General features: G+C 39.7%; 1 protein-coding gene and 1 long non-coding RNA gene across 3 annotated transcripts in view; one reads left to right on the plus strand and one right to left on the minus strand.

Annotated features, from left to right (window-relative positions):
- Positions 1-11,968, minus strand: LOC113528343 (uncharacterized). Its single transcript, XR_003402926.2, has 3 exons — positions 11,849-11,968; positions 249-303; positions 1-171 (listed from the first exon to the last, which is right to left on the minus strand). It is a non-coding gene; the product is annotated as an uncharacterized LOC113528343 (long non-coding RNA).
- zgc:158403 (tetratricopeptide repeat protein 39A) overlaps positions 11,945-21,678 on the plus strand; it is an 18,399-nt gene continuing 8,665 nt past the window's right edge. Inside the window, exons 1-9 of one of the 2 annotated variants that reach the window (XM_026916842.3) lie at positions 11,945-12,228; positions 14,500-14,604; positions 17,335-17,466; positions 18,088-18,146; positions 18,353-18,420; positions 18,828-18,892; positions 20,023-20,122; positions 20,219-20,284; positions 21,363-21,471. In XM_026916842.3, coding sequence (XP_026772643.1) covers positions 12,194-12,228; positions 14,500-14,604; positions 17,335-17,466; positions 18,088-18,146; positions 18,353-18,420; positions 18,828-18,892; positions 20,023-20,122; positions 20,219-20,284; positions 21,363-21,471 — 739 coding nt within the window. In that variant the 5' untranslated portion in view covers positions 11,945-12,193. Of the gene's footprint in view, positions 12,229-12,257; positions 12,542-14,499; positions 14,605-17,334; positions 17,467-18,087; positions 18,147-18,352; positions 18,421-18,827; positions 18,893-20,022; positions 20,123-20,218; positions 20,285-21,362; positions 21,472-21,678 lie in introns of those variants that run through there. The other variant, XM_026916841.3, reaches the window with a different exon arrangement.

The raw sequence follows: 21,678 nt of genomic DNA on the forward strand, positions 1-21,678 counted from the left end.
TTCCTCTTTTTATTAAACAGCACTTTCCTGCTCTACACCTTTTTAGCACATAAAAAATGAGCAAAATTAATTAAAATTAATTGCAGCATCCGGCTCAAGTTTAGCTCAGCTGGGTCAGGGCAGGTAAGGTCAGCTCCATCACTCTCTAGCATCTGCTAGGCATCTGGCAGCCTAGTGTGGAGGAAAAGTAGAACATAAATTGGCTGTCATTAACCATACACAGGTGTGGACAATGATTCATTACTCACTCATTTTCCCCTTCTCACTCTCTGCATCACAGCTGGCACTCAAACACGCCCCCTGCTGCCAAAACAGCAAATACAAAATCACAGTAATTTAATACAAAATAAATGGATCAAACTTTATTAGAATGTGTTTGCTTATGTGAAAAATCACTTGATGATAGAACAGAAGATAAAAACCTCAACATTTAAGCAACACTTAACAATGTTCTGATTGATTAAGCCCAATAAAAAGTGATAAGAACCCTGTCTGTCTCTTTCTCTGTTTCTGTTTCTGTCTTTGCTAGATTTCTACCAATGTCATGTTTAATCTGGTGAAAAGGAATAAGGTAAGTGGCTACCTCTGGTTCAACATGGATGTCGGCCATTTTCTAATCAACTTAAATAGTTTTATGCTGCCTGGAAAGAGGATAATGACCTCTTAAATCTGGTGTGAAATTGTTTTCTTACAGTTTGCTTTATCTCCCTAGAGCTTCATTTCCTGCTCACTAAATCATACACACCTTAAAATATGGTGTAGAGGGATTGAGAGAAAGATTGAAAGAAAACTGAGAGAAAGAACAATGTGAGGTGTTGCATATGCAAAAAAAAAAAAAAAAAAACACTTCTATGTCTAGTTATTTTATTATATATACTCACTGATCAGTTTAATAAGAATGGCTGTACACCTGCTCATTCATGCGCAGTTAATTTTCACGTCAAACATCAGGAGGGGCAAAAATGTGATCTCAGTGACTTTGACCATGGTATGGTTATTGGCTCCAGAAGGGCTGGCATAAGTATTTCAGAAACTGCTGATCTCCGAGGATTTTCCCACACAACAGTCTCTAAAGTTTACACAGAATGGTGCAAAAAACATACAAAAACATTCATCGAGCAGCAGTTCTGTGGGTAGAAATGCCTTGTTGATAAGAGAAGTCAGGGAAGAATGGCCAGACTGGTTCAAGCTAACAGGAAGTCTATGGTAAATCAAACAACCACTCTGTACAACTACTGTGAGCAGAAACGCATCTCGGCCTGCACATGTCGAGCCTTTAGGCGGGTGGAGTCCATATTGTCTAAACCACCTTTCTAGAAATGTCACTGTTATGGGGAAAACTTCTGAAAAGAAACTTTGTGTTTGTATATATGTCAGGGTTTTGCTCTTATTCTTGCCCTACAACTTGATAGGAGGATGGATATGGATGAGCATGAGTAGCATAGTGACCAAAAAAAAAAAAGCCAAATTTTTGGTGTGCTTTCCAGTAATTCAACAAGGCTACAAAAAGCAGTTGACTTTCAAAGATAGGGTTAGATTAATTTAATCTTAGTTTAGTTATTTTATGTTTGTAAAAAAAAACTATAGCACATAAAGATCCATTATCCTTCCAATAAAATATAAAAAGACTTGGTTTAGAGACAAATATGCAAATTCATTGACTTGTGCTGCCACCTCCTGGTAGAATTACAGCGTATAGTATGGCATATAGCACATAGTATCATGAGAGAAGAGATACCATATACCATAATCTTTAAATATGATATGTGTGAAAAGTAAAGGGAGAATAAAATTGTTTTTACTAGAGCTCTTATTACATGTATACCCATTTTGCCAGGAGAAAGTATAAAGACACTTGAATGGTCCTCTGTCTATAAAACTGTCCCTTAACACAGTAAAATGTAATATGCACCCAATTTCTCAACACTGATATGCATACATTAAAACACTGAATTTACATTTAGTTTATGCAGAGCTTGTGTTTTCATGTTGCAGTGACAGAAATCATGGCAGCCTATTTCTAATAAGTGAAGGCTTCCTGAGGAAAGACAAGCAACTAAAAAGGAGAGAGAAAGATTAAAAACATTAAAGAAAACTAACACAAATGTAACACAAGACACGATTACATGTGCAATTATGCAATCAGCATGAAAAATAATATTATTTAGGACTAATACCAAAACCTTTGACTTTCTGGTCATAAATGGTAAGAAAATTAGTGAAAAATAATCTGTGTTAAAAATAAATGTAATATAACACATAGTTCTAGCTTAAATAAATAGATCAACATGCCACACAAGAAAAGGCTAACTAGCTAGCAAATTACGCTGGCGCATCTGTTGCTTATTTGTGAATGTGCGCGGCACCCTTTACGAATTGTATGTTTGCTTTTTCTTATTCTTATTACTATTATTGCACTTTGTATGCTTTTTATAAAATTTTGCACAGTGATAGATGACAGTCTCAGCTACCTTCACAGCAATTGTGCTGTACACCACTCAAGCCCTCTAGTGGCACCAAAAGGGCAAATTTGGACATACATTTACAATAATAACTCCACAACGCAATCTCATCGAAATGCAATTCTACTTTCCTCTGACTCTTTGGGTCAAGCCAAGTTCAAGACACCATGATGTCAATTTTTGCCATATTGGCTATTGCCATTTTGAATTTATTCAAAAACAGTTTTTCGCTTCTTCTCCTCCTTTGTCTAATCATCACCAATTTTGAATCACAGGATTGTGAGACTATCCCAAAAAAAAATTGTTTCTTTCATTTTTGATATACAGGACGGGTTGTCCATAACATGCAAATGAATTTGATGTTGAAGCAACCAAACAGGATGTGAAGGCATATCTCAGCAAGGGTGTAACATATTCTGGCCAAACTTTGTAGATAACTGAAGCACCTTGCCCTAAGGGTTTCCAAAAAGGTTTGTCTAAGGACCTCATCCTAGAGGTCTCCAAGAAGTTTTGTCTAAATATGCTCTCTTTCAGCCAGTGAAGGCATATCTCAACAATGGTGTGACGTTTTCTGACCAAACTTTGTAGACAACTAAAAGACATCTGTGGCACTATAATTCACAAATGCATAAAATTGCTAATAACTGATCAACGTCAAATGAAGGTTCTTGGTTGTCTTGATTCCCTTGAGGGTGCAAGGTTTTTTTTTTACTGATGTAATGAATTTGTGATTTCTCAATCAGGAAGTCAGCCAATTTCAATTTTGACAAAAGCTGTTTTTTCACTTCTTGTCCTACAAATTTTGTCCTATAACCATGGAAACCATGTCCCATAACCAAAAAAACCTTGTTTCTCAGATTTTTGATATGATGGATGATTTGTCCACACTAACAAATTGATGACAAAGTCGCCAAACAAGAATTAATGGTGTCTCTCAGTGACACTGTGAAAGATTTTGACCACACTATGTAGACGAGTAAATGACCTTATTCAAATAATTTTTGTCTAAATCCCCTCTAAGGGGTGCTATAATTCACAAATGAGTGAAACTTCTCATAACATTTGAACCAGATTCTCTTGATTCCCAGGAAGGTGCCAGGAGTTTGTCACTTAAAAAAATTGTTATTTGCTGAACAGGAAATTGGCCATTTTGAAATTTGATAAAAACATTTTTTTTTTCTTCTTCTCCAACAAATTTTGTCTAATCGTGAACAGTTATTCAGATTTTTGATGTTTGAGACATTTTTTACTATAACCTGCAAATGCATTTGATTGCTAAGCTACCAAACAGGAAGTGAGGGGATATCACAGCAACTCTTTTACATATTGACATTAAACCTGTCATATTTTTAACAACATGACCTAAAATTAAGAAACAAGATTTGACTTCATTTGCAGCTTGGAAAGGCTACCAAAAACAGGATGTGAAGTGGAATCTCAACAACAGATTGATGTTTTGCTTTCAAATTTAGTATATCTCCTTGGGATCAAGGTCTGATGGTCCCAGTGGCTTCTGGTCTTCCTCTGTTTGCTGTGGGGACAGAAAGATCTTGGACCCCTTAATTGCTGCTTGCAGCTATATTTAACAAGGTGTTTCTCTCTCAGTGAGTGACGCTGAGGAGTGTGTGTGTTTGGTGTGTGACCTGAGCAGAAACAGAGCCACTGAAAAGTCTCCAAGCTTGCATTTTCTTGTTTTTTATTTTTCCTTTTTAATACTGTGCAGTGACACATGCCTAGAATAAACACTCACCATCCATCTCAACCTGAGTCCACTGTATTTCTGAGATGTATCCGCTATAATTTGCTAGACTGGTGCCGAAACCTGGGAGAAAGCAGCTCAGACAATGTTGTCATGTGGACATGGACTCCAGTCCTCTCACCCAGGTGATCCAGTCACTAGCATAAATTCAGGAGCTACAGCATCAGCCCTTTTGTGAGTCTGCAGCAGCAGCAATAGGAGATCTTGCAAAAGTTGTGAACGAGCAAGCTGAAGACCACACTGCCATCCAGACCCTAATAACCTCCCTTCAGCCCCCACAAATCCCTCTTTATTCTCCTTCTCTCTGGCAAGGATGGCACCCCAGGATGAAGCATACCTGGAGATGTTTGAAGGTACCAACCCGGTGTGCGGGTGGCAGAGTGGAGAGTGGGGGCTGCACATCCATGCCCTCCTGATGGGAAAAGACCTGATGGCAGCCCGTAGGCTGCCACCAGAGTGCCAGCTGGATTACATGGCCATGTGGACAGCCGTGCTTGAGCACATTGGACTGTTGCCAGAGGAACATCGGCAGTGGTTCCGTTCCATGGTGCTCAGGGAGGGGATCACCTGTTCACATATGCCCAGCAGCTCTTAAACTCCTGTAAATGCTGGACGCAGCTGGACCTTGCCCACCCAGAGAAGGTCATCAAGTGAATGACACTGGAACAGTTCATCACCCAGCTGCCGGTGGGAACATCTGAGTCGATCCATTGGCGTCAATTCGACTCGTTAACCGATGCCGTCCAACTGGCCAAGGCCTACATATCTATAAGCACGGACACAGAGAGACAGTGCGCCTTACTGCCGGTTACCAGAATTCTGCCCACCCCAGCACCATGGCGGAAGTGACTGACACCACCCACACCTTTCCGTGATGCAGCCGCCCCACCTCCTGGGCTTTCACTTGGGTCTTGAGCAGGCGTGTCCCCAAATTAATAAGACTACAGCAATTGCGGCCTGCCTGAGACCTAAGACCTAAAAGGAGACAAGACATTTCCTGGGACTGGTGGGATACTATTTCAGATTTGTGCCTAGTTATACGGACCTTACCAGCCCGCTGACTGATCTCACTAAAAAGGGAGCACCAGACATGGTCCTGTGGTCGGAGCAGTGCCAGCGGCCCTTTGTGAGGGTTAAAGCGGCTCTCTGTGGGGGGGCCATTGCTTCACTTCCCTAACATTTCTTTCCCTCTTGTGTTGCAGACTCACATGTCAGACAGGGGGCTAGAGGCCGTTCTGTCCCAGGTGGCTGAGAGGGAGGAAAACCCAGTGCTGTACATCAGGAGAAAACTCTCACTCTGGGAGTCAAAGTACAGCACCATGGAGAAGGAATGTCTGCCCATCAAATGTGCAGTGCTTACTCTCTGATATTACATGCTGGGATGCCCACTCACTCTCTGTTCAAGCCACACTGCCTGCAGTGGCTCCACCACGTAAAATACAGTATGCCAGCATGTGAATCACTTGTTGGTATCAGCCGGTACAGCCATCTACTGGTCCACAGGCTGGGGGCACAAATGGGACTAGCTGACTTTCTTTCCCTTTGGGATGAGTAGGCCACAGTCCGGATGGCTCCCCAGGCTGCATCGGGTGGTGGGGATACTGTGGCAGGTGGGGGCATGGTTTAGCGAATGTCTGCAGCGGGAGCGGGGGGAACAAGCATTGTGAATGTTTATTAAAAAAACTGTTTCTCTCACTCTCTGCCATTCAGTGAGCAAGGAGTAGGAGTGTGCGTGACATGTGACCTGAGCACAGACAGAGCTCCTGAAAAGTCACAAAGCTTGTGTTTTCTTGTTTTGTGTTTTTCCTTTTTAATACCATGCAGTGGCACATGCCCAAAATAAACATTCACCAGCCATCTCAACCTGAGTCTGTTGTGTTCCTGAGTTGCGTCCGCCAGGGGCAGATTAATGCACAGGCTAACACAGGCTGTAGCCTAGGGGCCCACAGTGATCAGGGGGCCTCTGTTCAATGGTTTTTATTTATATTTTTAAAACATCTTATACAATCCCAGGCATGTATTCGATTAATCCATAGTTATTACTTCTACAGTAGTAATTACTAGTGTTACTGGACGGAGGTTTAAAATAACAGGCAACTGAGAGCACACTGCACACCTGGCGGGTTAATGTCGCCCCTCCCTACGTCAAGATCAATTGTAACCTCATTAACCTACAAACAACAGATACAGGACCATAGCCACCCGATACATTCCCAATAATACCCCAATAATCAGATATGGCCAAATTGTCCCCCCAGTATTTGGTATTTTGATGCTGCTCTGCTGCACTCCATTATTCACCACTATATATGTTGTTAATTTGACAAAAAGTAAAAAATTAATTAATTAATTTTTAAGGTGGTCTGCCTCGGAGGTCTAGCAGGACTCCTCAATGTCAAAAAGGTTTGAGAGGGGCCTGCATAGACCTCAATCCCCCCACCCTGGCGTCTGTTGTCATTTACTACAGATTCATCCACATAACTGGCTATCTGTGATTATCAGCAATTAATCTATTGGTGTGTTTAGTGTTGAAATATTAGTCCACTTTACAGCTGTTGCAGAAAGCAAACAAAAAATATAATTAACATTACTGAAATCCAGAATGGCACCACCTACACTGTATGAGTCATTCAGTGATATTAAACTAGTAGCCTGTCAATTCTTGAGCCCTGTGTTGCTTCTGATGAGAGTTCCAATTACAATGAAAAAGGTAACAAGGCTTTCCATTCCAACCAACCCCTCTTTTGAAACTACATATGTCTTGTGATTTGCAGAGCTGTAAAAGGGACAGAGATGGAAACACTGTTCTGCCTGGGGACGGAACTAATTTCCTGGACAGAAGAATATAATAAAGATAAGAAACTAGCAATATGCAATAAATGGCAACATTGCATTTTAGTGAAATCCTCAGAATGGCAATATTGCAGTTTTTCTAGGATATCATTTAAAGCATATGCTTATTCTAGGCCTATAAACACTTTTTAAGAGCAATTTCACCCCATTTAATTAAAAGTGAAATTGGTTGGAGTTCAGCTTCTGTAGCACCCCTCTGGTTGAGCTGCTGTAGTTGTGGATGATGTGTCTCTGCCCTCAATTACTGAGACACTTCACATAAGGCAAATCAGTCAAGCAATGCTATACTGCCCCCTGGTGAAGACCTTTCTGGTCTTGTGAATGATTTAATACAGTCAATGTGCAATATGTAACTTACCACTGTAACTTTTATAGACAATATTATAAATACTACAAACTTATTATTAGGCTGATTATTATATTACTGTATAAACACCTAAGCTGAGGACGACACATAGTTTGTACCATTCACCAACTATGAGCCTCTCTTCAGTCTCCATATAAATCTCTAGGAACTGCATGTGCTCTCTCAGTCAGAGGCTCAAATTGATAAGGCTCCTAGCTGACTGTTTGCTTATCTAGTTCATTATTATTATCACATCAGTGGGAGTCTGGTGAAGAGAAATGTGCCACTTCAAATGATCTCTGATGTGTTGCTATCTCTGCTCGCCCTTCCAATTTTTTTTTTTTTTTTTTTTTGGCATAAAGCTATTTGTGTGATTGCTAATGTTGACAACCCTTCCTTCTTCCTTGCCCCATTATTCATGTCACACACTTGTGATCCACACACTAAAATCTGCATAGAGGGTGAAGACTAACCAAATTCAAGGGTGTAATCACTCTCTGAAGCTACTGGATGTAAAATGTGGCAGTTAAAAGCTGTTTCTTGTAGAAAAATGCTATCTGTAATGTACTCTTGTAAGAACATTTTCTGACATGGGTTGTGTTTCATGAATTAATCTGAAATCTAAGAATTGCTGCTGACTGTCCTGTGCTTATCCCAGGACTTCTATTCACAATATGCTTTTACTGAACATCTCGTAAACATACTTAATACTGTTTGCCTTGACTCTTCTACTGTATACTGTAATGATTTATAATCTCCCAATCTGGTCTAACCCAGAAGATGATGGGTTCCCTTTTGAGTCTGGTTCTTCTCAAGGTTTCTTCCTCATGTCATCGGGGAGGTTTCATTGCCACTGTCATCTCTGGCTTGCTCATTAGGGATATAAATCTATATTTTGAGATTTCTCAACAGCAGAAAGCCGCTTAGTGTCAGTGTATATTGTTAAGTGCTGTTCACATAAAATCTGATTTAATTGAACCGAACTATAGTTATATACTAGCGGTGTAACGATACATTGTGACACGATGCTGCGTGATGCAAAAATGTGACGAATGTGCGATTCACACCGTATCAGCATTCTATTAATTATGCATCTAATGCAATTGCACCGATTGAACACCAGAGGTCCAAATCTGTGTAACCCATAGAGTTAAAATCTGTTCTATTGGATTCAGATCCCATGACTGAGAAGGTCGCAGAAGAACACTGAACTCGTTGTCATGTTCATGAAACCAGTTTGAGACGACTTTTGCTTTGTGACATGGTGCATTATCATGCTGGAAGTAGCCATCAGAAGATGGGTAAATTGTGGCCATGAAGGGATGCACATGGTCAGCAGCAATACTCAAAAAGGCTGTGGCATTCAAGCAATGATCGATTGGTATTAATGGGCCCAAAGTGTACCAAGAAAACACCACCCCACTCCCCACAACACTACACCACCTCCACCAGCCTGGACTGTTGACACAAGGCAGGTTGGGTCCATGGATTCATGCTGCTGGTGCCAAATTCTGACCCAGCCATCTGTGTGCCTCAGCAGAAATCGAGATTCATCAGACCAGTCTAGGTTTTTCCAATTTTCAACTGTCCAGTTTTGGTGAGCCTGTGCCCACTGCAGCTTCAGCTTTCTGTTCTTGGCTGACAGAAGTGGAACCTGACATGGTCTTCTGCTGTTGTAGCCCATCCGCGGCAAGGTTCAACAGGTTATGCATTCTGAGATGTTTTTCTGCTCACCACAATTGTACAGACCTCTCTCATCAACAAGGTGTTTACATCCACAGAACTGCCACTCACTGGATGTTTTTTCTTTATTGCACCATTCTGAGTAAACTCTAGAGACTGTTATGTGTTAAAGTCCCAGGAGATCAGCAGTTATAGAAATACTCAAACCAGCCCGTCTGGCACCAACAATCATGCCACAGTCAAAATCACTGAGATCATGTTTTTTTCCCCATTCTGATGGTTGATGGGAACATTATCTGAAGCTGCTGGCCCATATCTGCATGATTTTATGCATGAATGAGTAGGTGTACAGGTGTTCCTAATAAAGTGCTCAGTGAGTGTATATAGAGAGCATTTTGGGCGCATGATCTCATTCGTTCATGAAGAGCCAGCACCATTACCGGGAATCATCTGCACTTGTGAAGTGCTCGATAGCTCCAGATCACAATGACCAACACGCATTATACACAACCACATTATAACCCTTAAAAAGAACTCTTTGTTAGCTTTGAAACGACATAGTCGCCACTGAAATTTACAGTGCCTGATAAAGAGGCCATGGAAGCGGTCATTTTAGCTGACAGTGGAGCTGTATTTCCGGGTAAAATGACGCCTCAGGCACTGCTACGGAGTGCTACGGAGTGTTTCAATCAATGATTTTCCCTGGGTCACAGACTTTGTTTATTCAATCAAATTTTTAGGAGAATTTATAAATGTATTTATTTATCTTTAAGATATGGTGTCATACATTGTATTGACAATATTAAACCTCTGTTCTTAGCAATTCCACCCAAAGTAAGTTCTGAGTCTTTTTTAGTCATAATTTTTTTTTTCATTCAAATTTTGGTCAAAATATTCTGAGAACCGAACTGAATTGAATCCAGTATCGTGAATCGAATCTTGACCAGAGTATATCGTTACACACCTATTATATACTGATGCTGATGGTAGTGCCCTAGTTGCCTAACTTCAGCTAACTTGTTAGAATACAGCATGGAGAACCAAACTCACAAGATTGGTCATGTTTGGTGTGTGCATTTTATTAGCCGATCTGTTCTCTCCATGTATTTTGTTACTTGATTGGTATGTTTTGTAATTCAATCTGATTTGAGTTCTCCAGCCTCTATTTTAACTAACATAGCCCTCTTTCTTTCTAAGGCTAGTACGTGCTGACTTGATGCATCTCAAAGCTACTGCCAAACTGTACCTCAGCAGGTCTTAATGTGAATTACTAATACAGGCTTGGCAGGGTGACTCACAGAAGCTCAAGAACACTATATTTTAGAGCAGGGGCATTCAAGTAAAATTTGTAGAGCAGTTACCTTTTAATGCTTGACCATTAATAACTAGTTTATGGCTATAAAGATAAAACTATAAAGACAATTCAAAGTGATTATGGTTTGTTTAGTGACATCTAATGCTACCACTTTTGACTAGCGCAACAGACTCTGAATAAAGAAGACACTTGTTTGAAATTTGATGTGGGGGAAATGTACACTTTGTTACTCTTTAAACATTGTTTTCATCGTCAGATTTTTCTTTAAACAAGCCATGTTGTCAGTTCACTAATCAGACCAAAAAAGGTATATAAAATAACAACTTAGTCCTGTAGCTAGTCCCTGGTCCAATAAGCTGCATAAATGTGTGTGATCAGCTAAAATGCAATAGACGATCTGCTATGGAAGCTGAGTTGATTCATGTTTAGAAAACTTGTCACTGAACTAGTCACTGAACTCAACAATCGTAAAAGTTATGTAAAACATGTCAAGGAGTGATAAATGACAAAGGCGCGGAGATTGAAAGAGGTCATAAGGGAACTGAGAGGAACTGTATGTTTGCTTTTGGGGATGAACACTCCTGGGCCAAGCCCCAAATGGCAAGATATTAAGCTTTTAATGGTCTTAACAAATCACTGGTCAAGAAATTAGCAAGAATTAAACAAATAGCTAAAGGAAGTTAGTATGGGAGAGCTTTTCCCTTTGATTTCTTTAAATGTTTAAGCCTTGTGGCCCTTGATGGGCTGTATAGTGTGGCAGATAACCAAATAATGATTAATCATTTAAGGAAAAAATAAACAAGATATTTTTGGAAGATTTTCTATACCCAGACATGTTAGTTAATGATTACATAAGACTATTTAAGTGAATTTCCCTGTTTCTGGCTTTTCCCTAAATAGTTCACTGCAGCAAAAGTAAACCAGCAAATGGTGGCACAGGAGCTCTCAGGAGTACATTTGTTTAATTCTTGCTAATTTTCTGACCAATGATTTGTTGTTGTTAAGACCATTAAAAGCTTAATGTTTGCAATTTTGGGCTTGGCCCTTTTTTTTTTTTTTTTTTTTTTTTTTGCCCAGCTATACATTCTTTCAGCTCTTCTATCCATTTTAGTATCAATTTATCACACTAGACTTGGCCAGAATAAAGATGTTAGAATGAATAATAATAAATAGTCCTATAAAGTGCTGTCTAGGGAACCACAGGGGTGATTTTTTTTTTTTTATTACAGTGGTGGAAATCACCACACACCATTAAAAACGTTATAAAGCCTATAGCCAACATAATGCTAACTGCAATAATATTTGTGAAATAAATAAAGGCTTCCTGACTAAAAAATTGAGGACCCCTGCTACAGAGTAGTTAAACAAACCCAGTAGTATTAAAGCTTTGCTGCACATTTTGCCTTCGACAATCAGTTTTTAGAACTTACACAGCTGAATAATTAAACTAGACAAGGTAGTGGTGGTGATGTGGATAATTCTTGCAGTCGTGGCAGAAAGCCAAACCGGCGGTGACGAGGAGGAGCCAAGAAGCGCTCGTGTTCCCGGAGCACCAGCACGCAGGAGAAAAGCGAGCCGCCTCTTTCACACGACTGAACGCTCCTGCTGAAGTCCTCAGGATTCCTAAACTCAATGTGACTAACTGCTTCTCCGCACCAATTGTCGGCTCTGTTCTCCCAAGTCACTGGCTATTTGGAAGCGAGCCGAGCCCGGAGCACTTTCTGACAGGTGTTTCGGTTCCACCCAGGACTTAGAGGAGACTCGATACTGAAATCATGTCCAACGGGAAAGATGCACCTGTTAGCGCGAAGTAAGTAGCAACAGCTGCTCTTGGGTTAGCTGCTCACGCGCTGCTGTGTGAAACAGCCGCTCACGCGCTACTGATAAGAGCTCAGGATGGTATGGTCTCTTAATTAGCTCTTTTCTTCAGTGGGGTGACAGATATATTAAACTAAAGGCTTTAATGCTTTCTGTCGTAAAAAAATAAGCGTGATGTGATGCTTAACACTGGCAGCGTAGCAACCCTGTGCCATTATAGCAGCGATGGAGGTGTTAGCGACTGTTAAAGTGCCTCCTCACTGTCGTGTACTGAGCTCCGTTTCGGCTGATTCAGTTGGTTTGTGGTGAGTTTTGCAGTTTGTTCAGAATTTTTCTTTCCTACTTGGGTCATTTTTTCACACCCCTCCCTCCTGCTGCTACTCGAGTCTTCCTTCCTCGTTGTGTAATTGGTTTTTGTACACACTGAGCTGTGTGTGTGAGTGTGTGTGCTTATGTTTGTGTGTGTGTGAGTGTGAGAGAGTCGATTATTTTATCCGGAACACAAAGTGGGCACTCTTAAGAGTATTGTTCTGTTTATTATTATTATTATTATTATTATTATTCCCTATATTATAAACGTCAAAGATTTGCATCTGAATAAGACTGTACATGTACACAAATGTAATGTTAATATACATAAAAACACCAATATAAACTTATTAGGAACACCTGTACACCTGCTCATGTAATTCATGTAATTATCCGTTCAGCCAATCATGTGGCAGTAGCTCAATGTATAAACTCATGCAGATACAGATTCAGGTCAAGAGCTTCAGTTCACATTAAACATCAGAACTGGGGGAAAATTGTGATTTCAGTGACTTTGACCATGGCATGGTTGTTGGTACCAGACGCAGATTTGAGTATATCAGTGAGCCTGTGCGCACTGTAGCCTCCAATTCCTGTTCTGCTGTTGTAGTCCATCTGCCTCAAAGTTTGACATTTTGTGTGTTCTGAGATGCTTTTCTGCTTACCACAATTGTAAAGTGTGTTTATTTGACTTGCCATAGCGTTCCTGTCAGCTCGAACTAGTCTGGCCATTCTCCTATTGACCTCTCTCATCATAAAGGTGTTTTTGTTCACAGAACTGCTGCTTACTGGATGTTTTTTTTTTTTTTTTTTTTTTTTTTGCACAATTCTGTGTAAGCTCTGGACACTGTTGTGTGTGAAGAACACAGGAAATCACCAATTTCTGAAATGCTCAAACCAGCCTGCCCAAACCAGCAACCATGACATGGTCAAAGTCACTAAGATCACATTTTTTTTTTCCCATTGTGACATTTGATGTGAACATCAGAGTGGGGAAAAACATCTGACCTGTATCTGCATGATGAATGGCATTTTATGTGTTGTGCTGCTGACACGTGATTGGCTGATTTGAATAATTACATGAATGTGCAGGTGTGGTGTTCCTTTTAAAGTGGCCTGTGTGTGTATACACACACATATGTGTGTGTGTGTGTGTGTGTGTGTGTGTGTGTGTGTGTATATATCTATTTATATATACACACACACTTTAGAACCTATATAAGTTCTAAAGTACAACACAAAAAGTACTTATTTAGGAATATTATATATATATTTTTTATTTATTATTTGCACTTTTGACCCATAAGCACCTGAAATGTAATTATCAGCTGGAGGCTACTTACTCAGAGCAAACATGAGACACCTGGGAGAGAGAGAACGTGAGACAGAGAGAGAGTGTGTGTGTGTGTTTGTGTTTTTCATGGTGTTTCACAAAGCTCTACATGTGACAAAATTCCCAGCACTTCCCAGCAACTGTGTGAGTGTGTATGTGCGCGCATGTGTTTCAACCATGCTGATCCTATGGTGATCCTATGGTGATGAGATTTCTGTGTGTCCCTAAGAGCAAGTGTACCAGTTAAATGTATGTGTGTGTGTGTATTCTAAAAGATGGTACAGGACTGATATCAGGTACAATCCCACTGGATCCTCTTACACTTTAGTAAATCCTTCCTCTCTACAAATATTAAAATGTTTTATTGAATCTCTTACACTAATCACTACCATTTGACTTTCTCCTATTACACTGGGGGCTTTTTATAGCCCCAGGTATACTGTGTCATAAGGCATAATTTATAATTAATAAAGGGCATGTTTCAAAGCGGAAGACATTGCTTATTAATTTTTTATCACCTTCTTACGCTCAGTGTTTTCATCAGGTGGCAAACCTTCATTCTGTCAAGAACTAAATTATTTGATCATTTGGTGCTGTTTTTATGTGCTTATCTTGACTCAGCTCCACACAGACGTCCTTAAAGGCATGTCTTGAAGAGTGTATGGAGGCCTTGGATCTGTTCCTCAACAACCACTTCAGCGAGAGTCTGGACAAACTGCAGCCACGGTGAGAGCAAGTAGTTCTGCCTGTCTTTTGCCTTTACCCTTCTTTACAGTTCTGTCATTCTCACAGGCACAATGCCCAGGTAAAAACATGATAGTCCAGTTGATCTTGATACAAGAATCCATTAGAGAGACGTGTTAAAGTACGAATACTACAATGGTAGTGAAGTGCATTTAATCTTTTAAATGCCTAAAATGATTTCTATAGGGATTAGGTTTAACCGTGACATGGCTTTCTGCTGAAACATTTCACTGTCTGTTTGATTATGTGCGTAATGCCAACTCCCTTGACCAGGATGTGAGGTGTTTACCCAGGTTCACACCCAAAGACACACACTCCTGCATTAAATAGAGACTGCCTTGATCAGGAAATGAGGAATACTTCAATTCCTCCCAAAGATAGTTTGTATATGTCTTGCTTATCAGCCACTGTTTTGTGCAGGGAAAAGTATTTTTAACAGATGTGTGTAACTACTTTCTTCTCTTGAATAAATCCTGATTCATATATAACTGGAGATGGCAGTGGAATAGGCCGTCTATTACTTTCAATGATTATTGCTTTAAATGCACTTGATATGAGCGGCTGGAGGCTGCCATTTTGACACTGGAGCTAAACTAAGCTGCCAAATGATATGGACCACAGGGTTCTCAAATGAGGAATACAGTTAACTACAGAGAAAATAGCAATGGTTGTTTGTTTCTGTGCTTGTAATAAAACCAAATCTATAACTGTAATTAAACCTGACTGAAAGAGAATTCTCTCCAGTAAAGCAGAAAGCTTTTTTAAAACAGTACAATAATATTCTAAAGCAACCCTCTAAAAGATCTGGATCATATTGTACAGCTTGTATGTTCTGAAATATACTTGCTTCCTGAGTACATTATTGTAGAATGTTTAGAATTCAAATGAATTATACATGATTGCAAAAGTCTGTGGGTGTGTACTGGGTTTAGGGTTTCACTACAGGGGCATGCCTGTATTGTATTTAAAGTGGAAGTGAATGGGAACACAGAGACTGATTTCATAATACCTTGAGATGATTAAAGGATTCATTTTAGCCAAACTAAGCAGGCCCTTGTAGATCTCACTACCAGAAAAAGACTGTGTGTATGTGACCATGGCAGGATTGAGACCTTATGGGCCTAAAGGCCTTGGTATATTTTCAGCTAAACAAAGTTGACAAGGGTTGTGAGAAGCTGAAATCACCAACGCAAGTTTACAAGCTTGCATACTCTCCACTCTGCTCAGGATGATGGGATCTTGTGGGCTTTGGGATGGTGGGAACTTGTGAACCTTGGGTTGGTGGAAGCCTTTGGTCCTCAGGATGGTGGGAGCTTGTGGACCTTTGGCTGGTGAGACTTATGGACCTCAGGATGAAAAGAGCTTTTTGGACCATGGGGTAATGGGAGCTATTGGGTCAGTTGGTGGATGGTGGGAGCTTGTGGACCTCGGGATGGTGAGAGCTTGTGGGTCTCAGGATGATGGATCTGATGATGGGAGCTTGTGGTCCTCAGGATGACTGTAGCAGGAAGATTTGAGTGTCTTTTACACTGCATTTGGTGTGTGTGTATGTGTGTGTTTCAGTTTTTCACAACTCCACACATTTCACATTACCATACATTTCTTTTGGCAAATTAATTAGAGCATCTACTTTGTTCACATCAGAGGTAATTTTAAAACAATCAATTAGAGACAGATTTCTTTCAGCTTTAAATCACTATATCAGAATTCCAGTGGGTCAGAAGTTTACATACACCAAGTTGACTTTCTTTCTAAAAAGTCCGGAAGATTCTACCTGACATACTGACATTTAGAAGAACTTTAGGAGTTATTTGGGAGTACAGCTGTGGCTATGAAAGGGCCTACCTTTAGAGACATTGCCTTTTTGACCTTGATACCATGGGGAAAATCCAAGCAACTCAGCCAAGACATCAGAAAAAATGTGGCTCTGCACAAGAAGAGTTCTACCTAAGAAGAAATTTCCAAGGTACAAGAAGCATCTGTACAAACAATTGTATGCAAACAGCAAAATCTTGGGACCACACAGACAGGAAAGAGGCACAAATTAACCCCCAAGGATGAATGAAGGGTTCAAAAGGTTCAACTAACCCCCAGGATAACAACAAAGAAACTGGTGAAAATATCAGGTACCATAGTAGAAAAAAAATCAGGTACCAAAATATGTATATCCACCATTAAAAATGTCCTACATCACCATGACCTGAAAGGCTGTTGTGCAAGGAAGAAGCCCATACTCCAAGACCTGCATGAAGAAGCCATGAACTAAAAAAGGGTACTGTCTGAACTATTAAGGAGGCCCACAGACCTCACTGAGTTACAACAGGAGGAATAAGCAAAAATTCCAGTATTGTGAGAAGCTTGTGGAAGGCTGCCCCAAGAGTTTGATTCAAGTTAAGCAATTAAAAGGCAATGCCACCAAATACGTGCATAAGTGTATGTAAACCTTTGACCCTCTGAAAATCTGATATAGAAAATAAAAGCTGAAATATGTCTCTTAGCAATTATTTTGAAACGACCTCTTAAAGAAATAAAGTAGATACCCTAATGGTAACCATGTATGGTAACATGAAATGTGTGGAGTTGGTGTATGTGAAAATGTGTACATTTTTGGCCTCAACTTTATATATCAGGAAGCAATGTGGGACTAGGTTGGTTTAAGCTGGGTGTGGGTGTGTGGGTTTGTCTATAATGCTATGTGATGTCATGTTGCAGATGTAAAGAGAGTATGTATCATGCTCTGATCTACGCTACAGTGTTGGAGATGCAGGCTATGATGACCTTCCAACACGACGACATTGTCAACGCAGGAAACACAATGAAGAGTGCTCAAGAGGTTTGCCAGAGGTATACACATGTATGCATACACACACATGCAGATATGCTATTTTTTTCCTGTCAAACTTTCCCAATGCACACGTGTTAGCAGTATAAAAAGCCCATGCTGTTCTGACCTTTAGGGAAATGGGTACAATTTCATGAGCTGAAACAGAACTGTTACTTGGTAGTAGTAGTGATTTGCCTGTGTTTGCATGGGGATAAAGCACAGCCCTGTCTCAATAGCTTTAAATGGCTGACAGCTGACCATATCTGATAATTCCCTGCCTGATATAATGAAAATTGCCCTGTGGTCGTATAGAGGCTCTTGATTAGAGTAGGGTCTGTGTTCTTCCAACAGATACTGCTTCAGGAGAAAATTATATTCATTCTGATCCAGTTTATGGTATATATTGTACGGTCAAGCGATTTCAAAGCCTCTGAACAAGAATGAGGATGATCCAGGATCAGTCTTTGTTTTCTGTCTCGTACTGGGGTGTAATTATGTGGAAGAGTGGCCACTGCTCTTTCATGAAGCATTTTTCATTGTCATTTCATGACAACATAAACCCATGCTTGTTTTAATATCATATGTATATTACATCTAGAGATAATGATCAGTGAGAATGTCTGTGCTTGTGCCCTCTATAGGTTTCGTAAGAGATCTGGCAGTCTGGCAGCCAGAGCAGCAGGAGATGAGTTGTCTGAAGGTAAGTAATATGAGCCTCTTCCCATTTGTGAAAGTGTTGGAAATATTGTAAAAGATCTATAATAATAGCCTGTATGGTTGCACCTTTTATGCTCCATATGTATGTGTGAAAAATCCTGCATGTCTTTTCCATTTCAAGAAAAATGCTTTCTTTTTAAGTATGCTTAAAGTCAAAGTCTACTTTTTATTGTGTACGTGTGTTTATAGAGGAGCTCCATGCTGAAGCGTGTTATGCCGAATGCTTGCTACAAAGAGCTGCTCTCACATTTTTACAGGTTGGTAGAGAGATTTCAGGCAGTAACCATCGTGTACACACAAACAGCCACATAACACACACACAGTTCTACTGAAAACTACACCTACACTCATTCACCCACACACTGTCAAGCCTCCTAATTGTAATTCATAAAAAGTACACCATAAACATTGCTCCTAGATTTTGGGTTTTATCTATATGTGCATTGTTTTTTATTAAATTAAATGTCCATAAAACCACCTTCCACACACCTACCTACTAGTAAATCTTATAGGATTTCCACTAATTATCAATTTACATGATGAACTGGTGATGCTGCACATGCCTCAACCAGTCAGGCCTTTTTCTTGCTTTCTCAGAGTGATTTGCTTTATCATTCTCTGTCCTTTTTCCTCTAACTTTTCTGCTCTATTCCTTTGCTGACAGGATGAGAACATGGTGAGTTTCATTAAAGGTGGAATCAAAGTACGCAATAGCTACCTCATATACAAGTAAGTAAGCTTTGTATGCTTTTGACCTAATTATCATTAAAGGAATGCTCCAGAGTTTTTCAGCCTAATCTCTGTCAGCAACATCTGCAGAACATGTGCAATCAATTTTGGCACACTGAATTTTAGAAACGAATTTCATTTTGACACATTGACTTAAAACTCACTTATATCGGGGTGGACAAATCAGAAGCCTGGGCACCTGGAATGAGCAGAGTTCAGATCTTGGCCATTAGATTGTTCGTAGTTGCATGTTGGGCAAGTAGATTCAACAACCAGAAAAAAAAAATCACACTCCTCTTTGACTTTTGCAAAACAAAAGGTTTCATTTGGTATGTATGTTTAAAATGAATGCGCTACATAGTGTAAGCACATTCCAAGTGTTTGTGCTTCCAGATCCCACCTCCTGATGCACTACATACATTGGCCAAGTGAAAACAAGGTGAAGGTAGAATTATTAATTAGGCGGATTAATTTAGAATGCATGGATGACAGATGATCTGCAGATATATTGTTATATCTTAGAGCAATACAGTAAGAAGTAATTCTGCACCATCAGGTGAAAACTGATGCACTTCCATGTTTACTTTGAGTGGTTGAAGACATTAGTAAACCACAAACTCTGCAGGCCCATGTCTGACAGAACAAGAGCTCAATTTACGAATACCTTTGACTGAAGAATTATTGAATAAGTGAGTTTTAGAGGATGTGTTATTTTTGCAGTACAGGGAAATGTGTCAGTTTTTGCTTATGGCATAGATAAAGTTTGGAAAACATGGAAGTATTCCTTTAAACTTTAAGATGTTCAATGTTTTCTTTAGGGATGAATTAAATATGACAAAGGGGGGAAAGTAATACAATTTTACAAACCAATATTGGTGAATGTAAAATTTTAGTAAAAGAAAGCAGAACAGGTATTTAAGGAACTAATGAGACGGTACTGACTGCAATTTAGATAAAGAGGCTCACATGTACATAAGGGTTTGTCGTTACTCATATTGATGCCTGGCAAACTGCTTAGGGTTTAAACATGTCTATATCCTTCCATGAATTCCTATTCAGTCAAGCCCAAAGCACACTGATCAATTATAGTGCACTTACAGGAAGTTATCATGCTGTTATTCCACACACAGGGAGCTCCACTCTTTTATTGAGTCACATAGCTCCTTCAAAGGGCCAAATCACAAGCACCTGGAGGGAGGGGTGGCGTTTGGAATTGGTGCTTTCAACTTGGTATGTTCCACAAGTTGCTTGGCACTCTTCATAAATGATTAAATGACGTACTATGTAAAACTGATTTTCCCATTGGTTTATCACTCATTATTTCAGACACTTTCCTTGTTCCCTGCACGGATTCTCAAAGTTTTGGAGTTTGCTGGATTTTCTGGGGATAAGGTAACAAAATTAATTTCTTCAAATGAATAAATGATAGATATACTCACCATCGACTTTATTATGAACACCTGTACACCTGCACATTCAGGCAGTTATCCAATCATGTGGCAGCAACACAATGCATAAAATCATGCAGATACAGGTCATGAGCTTCAGTTAATGTTCACATCAAACATCAGAACGAGGAAAAAAATGTGGTCTACTCGTGTCAGCCAAGAACAAGAATCGGAGGCTATCATGGGCACAGACTCACCCAAATTGGACAGTTGAAAACTAGAAAAAGACCAGGTGATTCAACTGTCCAGTTTGGGTGAGCCTGTGCCCATGATCAGATTCCTTATTAGGTGTTCCTAATAAAGTGAATGGTGTGTGTGTGTGTGTGTGTGTGTGTGTGTAATTTTAATTTTAGAAAGTTTGTGATCGCTTTACCCTGAAATGTCCTAAAACTAGATAAAGAGAAACCAATTAAACAAATGACACAAAAACATAGTTTTTACATTTATTTATTTAGAAAAATTATCCAACATGAAATATTTTTGTTGGGAAAAAGTATGTCAACCTTTGCTTTCAGTAACTGGTGTGACCCCCTTGAGCAAAACTAACTTCAACCAAACCTTTCCTGTCACTGGTGATCAATCCTGCACAACGGATTAGAAGAATTTGGGCCCATTCCTCCTTACAAGCTGCTTCAGCTCAGTGATGTTGCTGCATCCCTGCATGAACTTCTCTTTTTAGGTCTTTCCACAACATTTCTAATGGGTCAGAGTTAGGGTTAGTGAAAATGTGAAATGTAAATAATTTGAAATAAATGTGAAAACTATAATGTTTTTGCATCATTTGTTTAATTAGGTTCTCTTTATCTAGTTTTACGACTTAGATGAAGATCTGATCACATTTCAGGTCAAATTTATGCAGAAAAACAGAAAATTGTAAAGGGTTCACAAACTTTTTAGCAGCACTATATGTATGAGAGAATCAAAATCTTTTACACTTGTTTTTGTAAGACGTCATGTTGCATTTTTTGCCACTTTTGTGTGTGTGTGTGTGTGTGTGTGTGTGTGTGTGTGTGTGTGTGTAGGAATATGGGCTTTCCCAGCTGTATGAAGGGGCCATCTCCCATAACCTGCGTTCTATGCTATGTGCCCTGCTGCTGCTCTGCTACTACACCTTCCTCTCATTTATTTTAGGTAACAGCATTGCTTGCTTCTTATACCTCCTACCACAAGTACCCAAATTCTTCACTCAAGTAAAATCCCAATTACTCATATTAATCAATAACCTGGTAAAATTTGAAGTACAGCATCAAATTCTTCACTAAAGTTAAAGCAGAAAAGTGTAAACAAGACACAAAAAAAAGACATCTTCCAGAGATCACACACTGATTTCTGTTACTG

This window comes from Pangasianodon hypophthalmus, chromosome 13, assembly GCF_027358585.1.
Source record: "Pangasianodon hypophthalmus isolate fPanHyp1 chromosome 13, fPanHyp1.pri, whole genome shotgun sequence".
NCBI lineage: Eukaryota > Metazoa > Chordata > Actinopteri > Siluriformes > Pangasiidae > Pangasianodon > Pangasianodon hypophthalmus.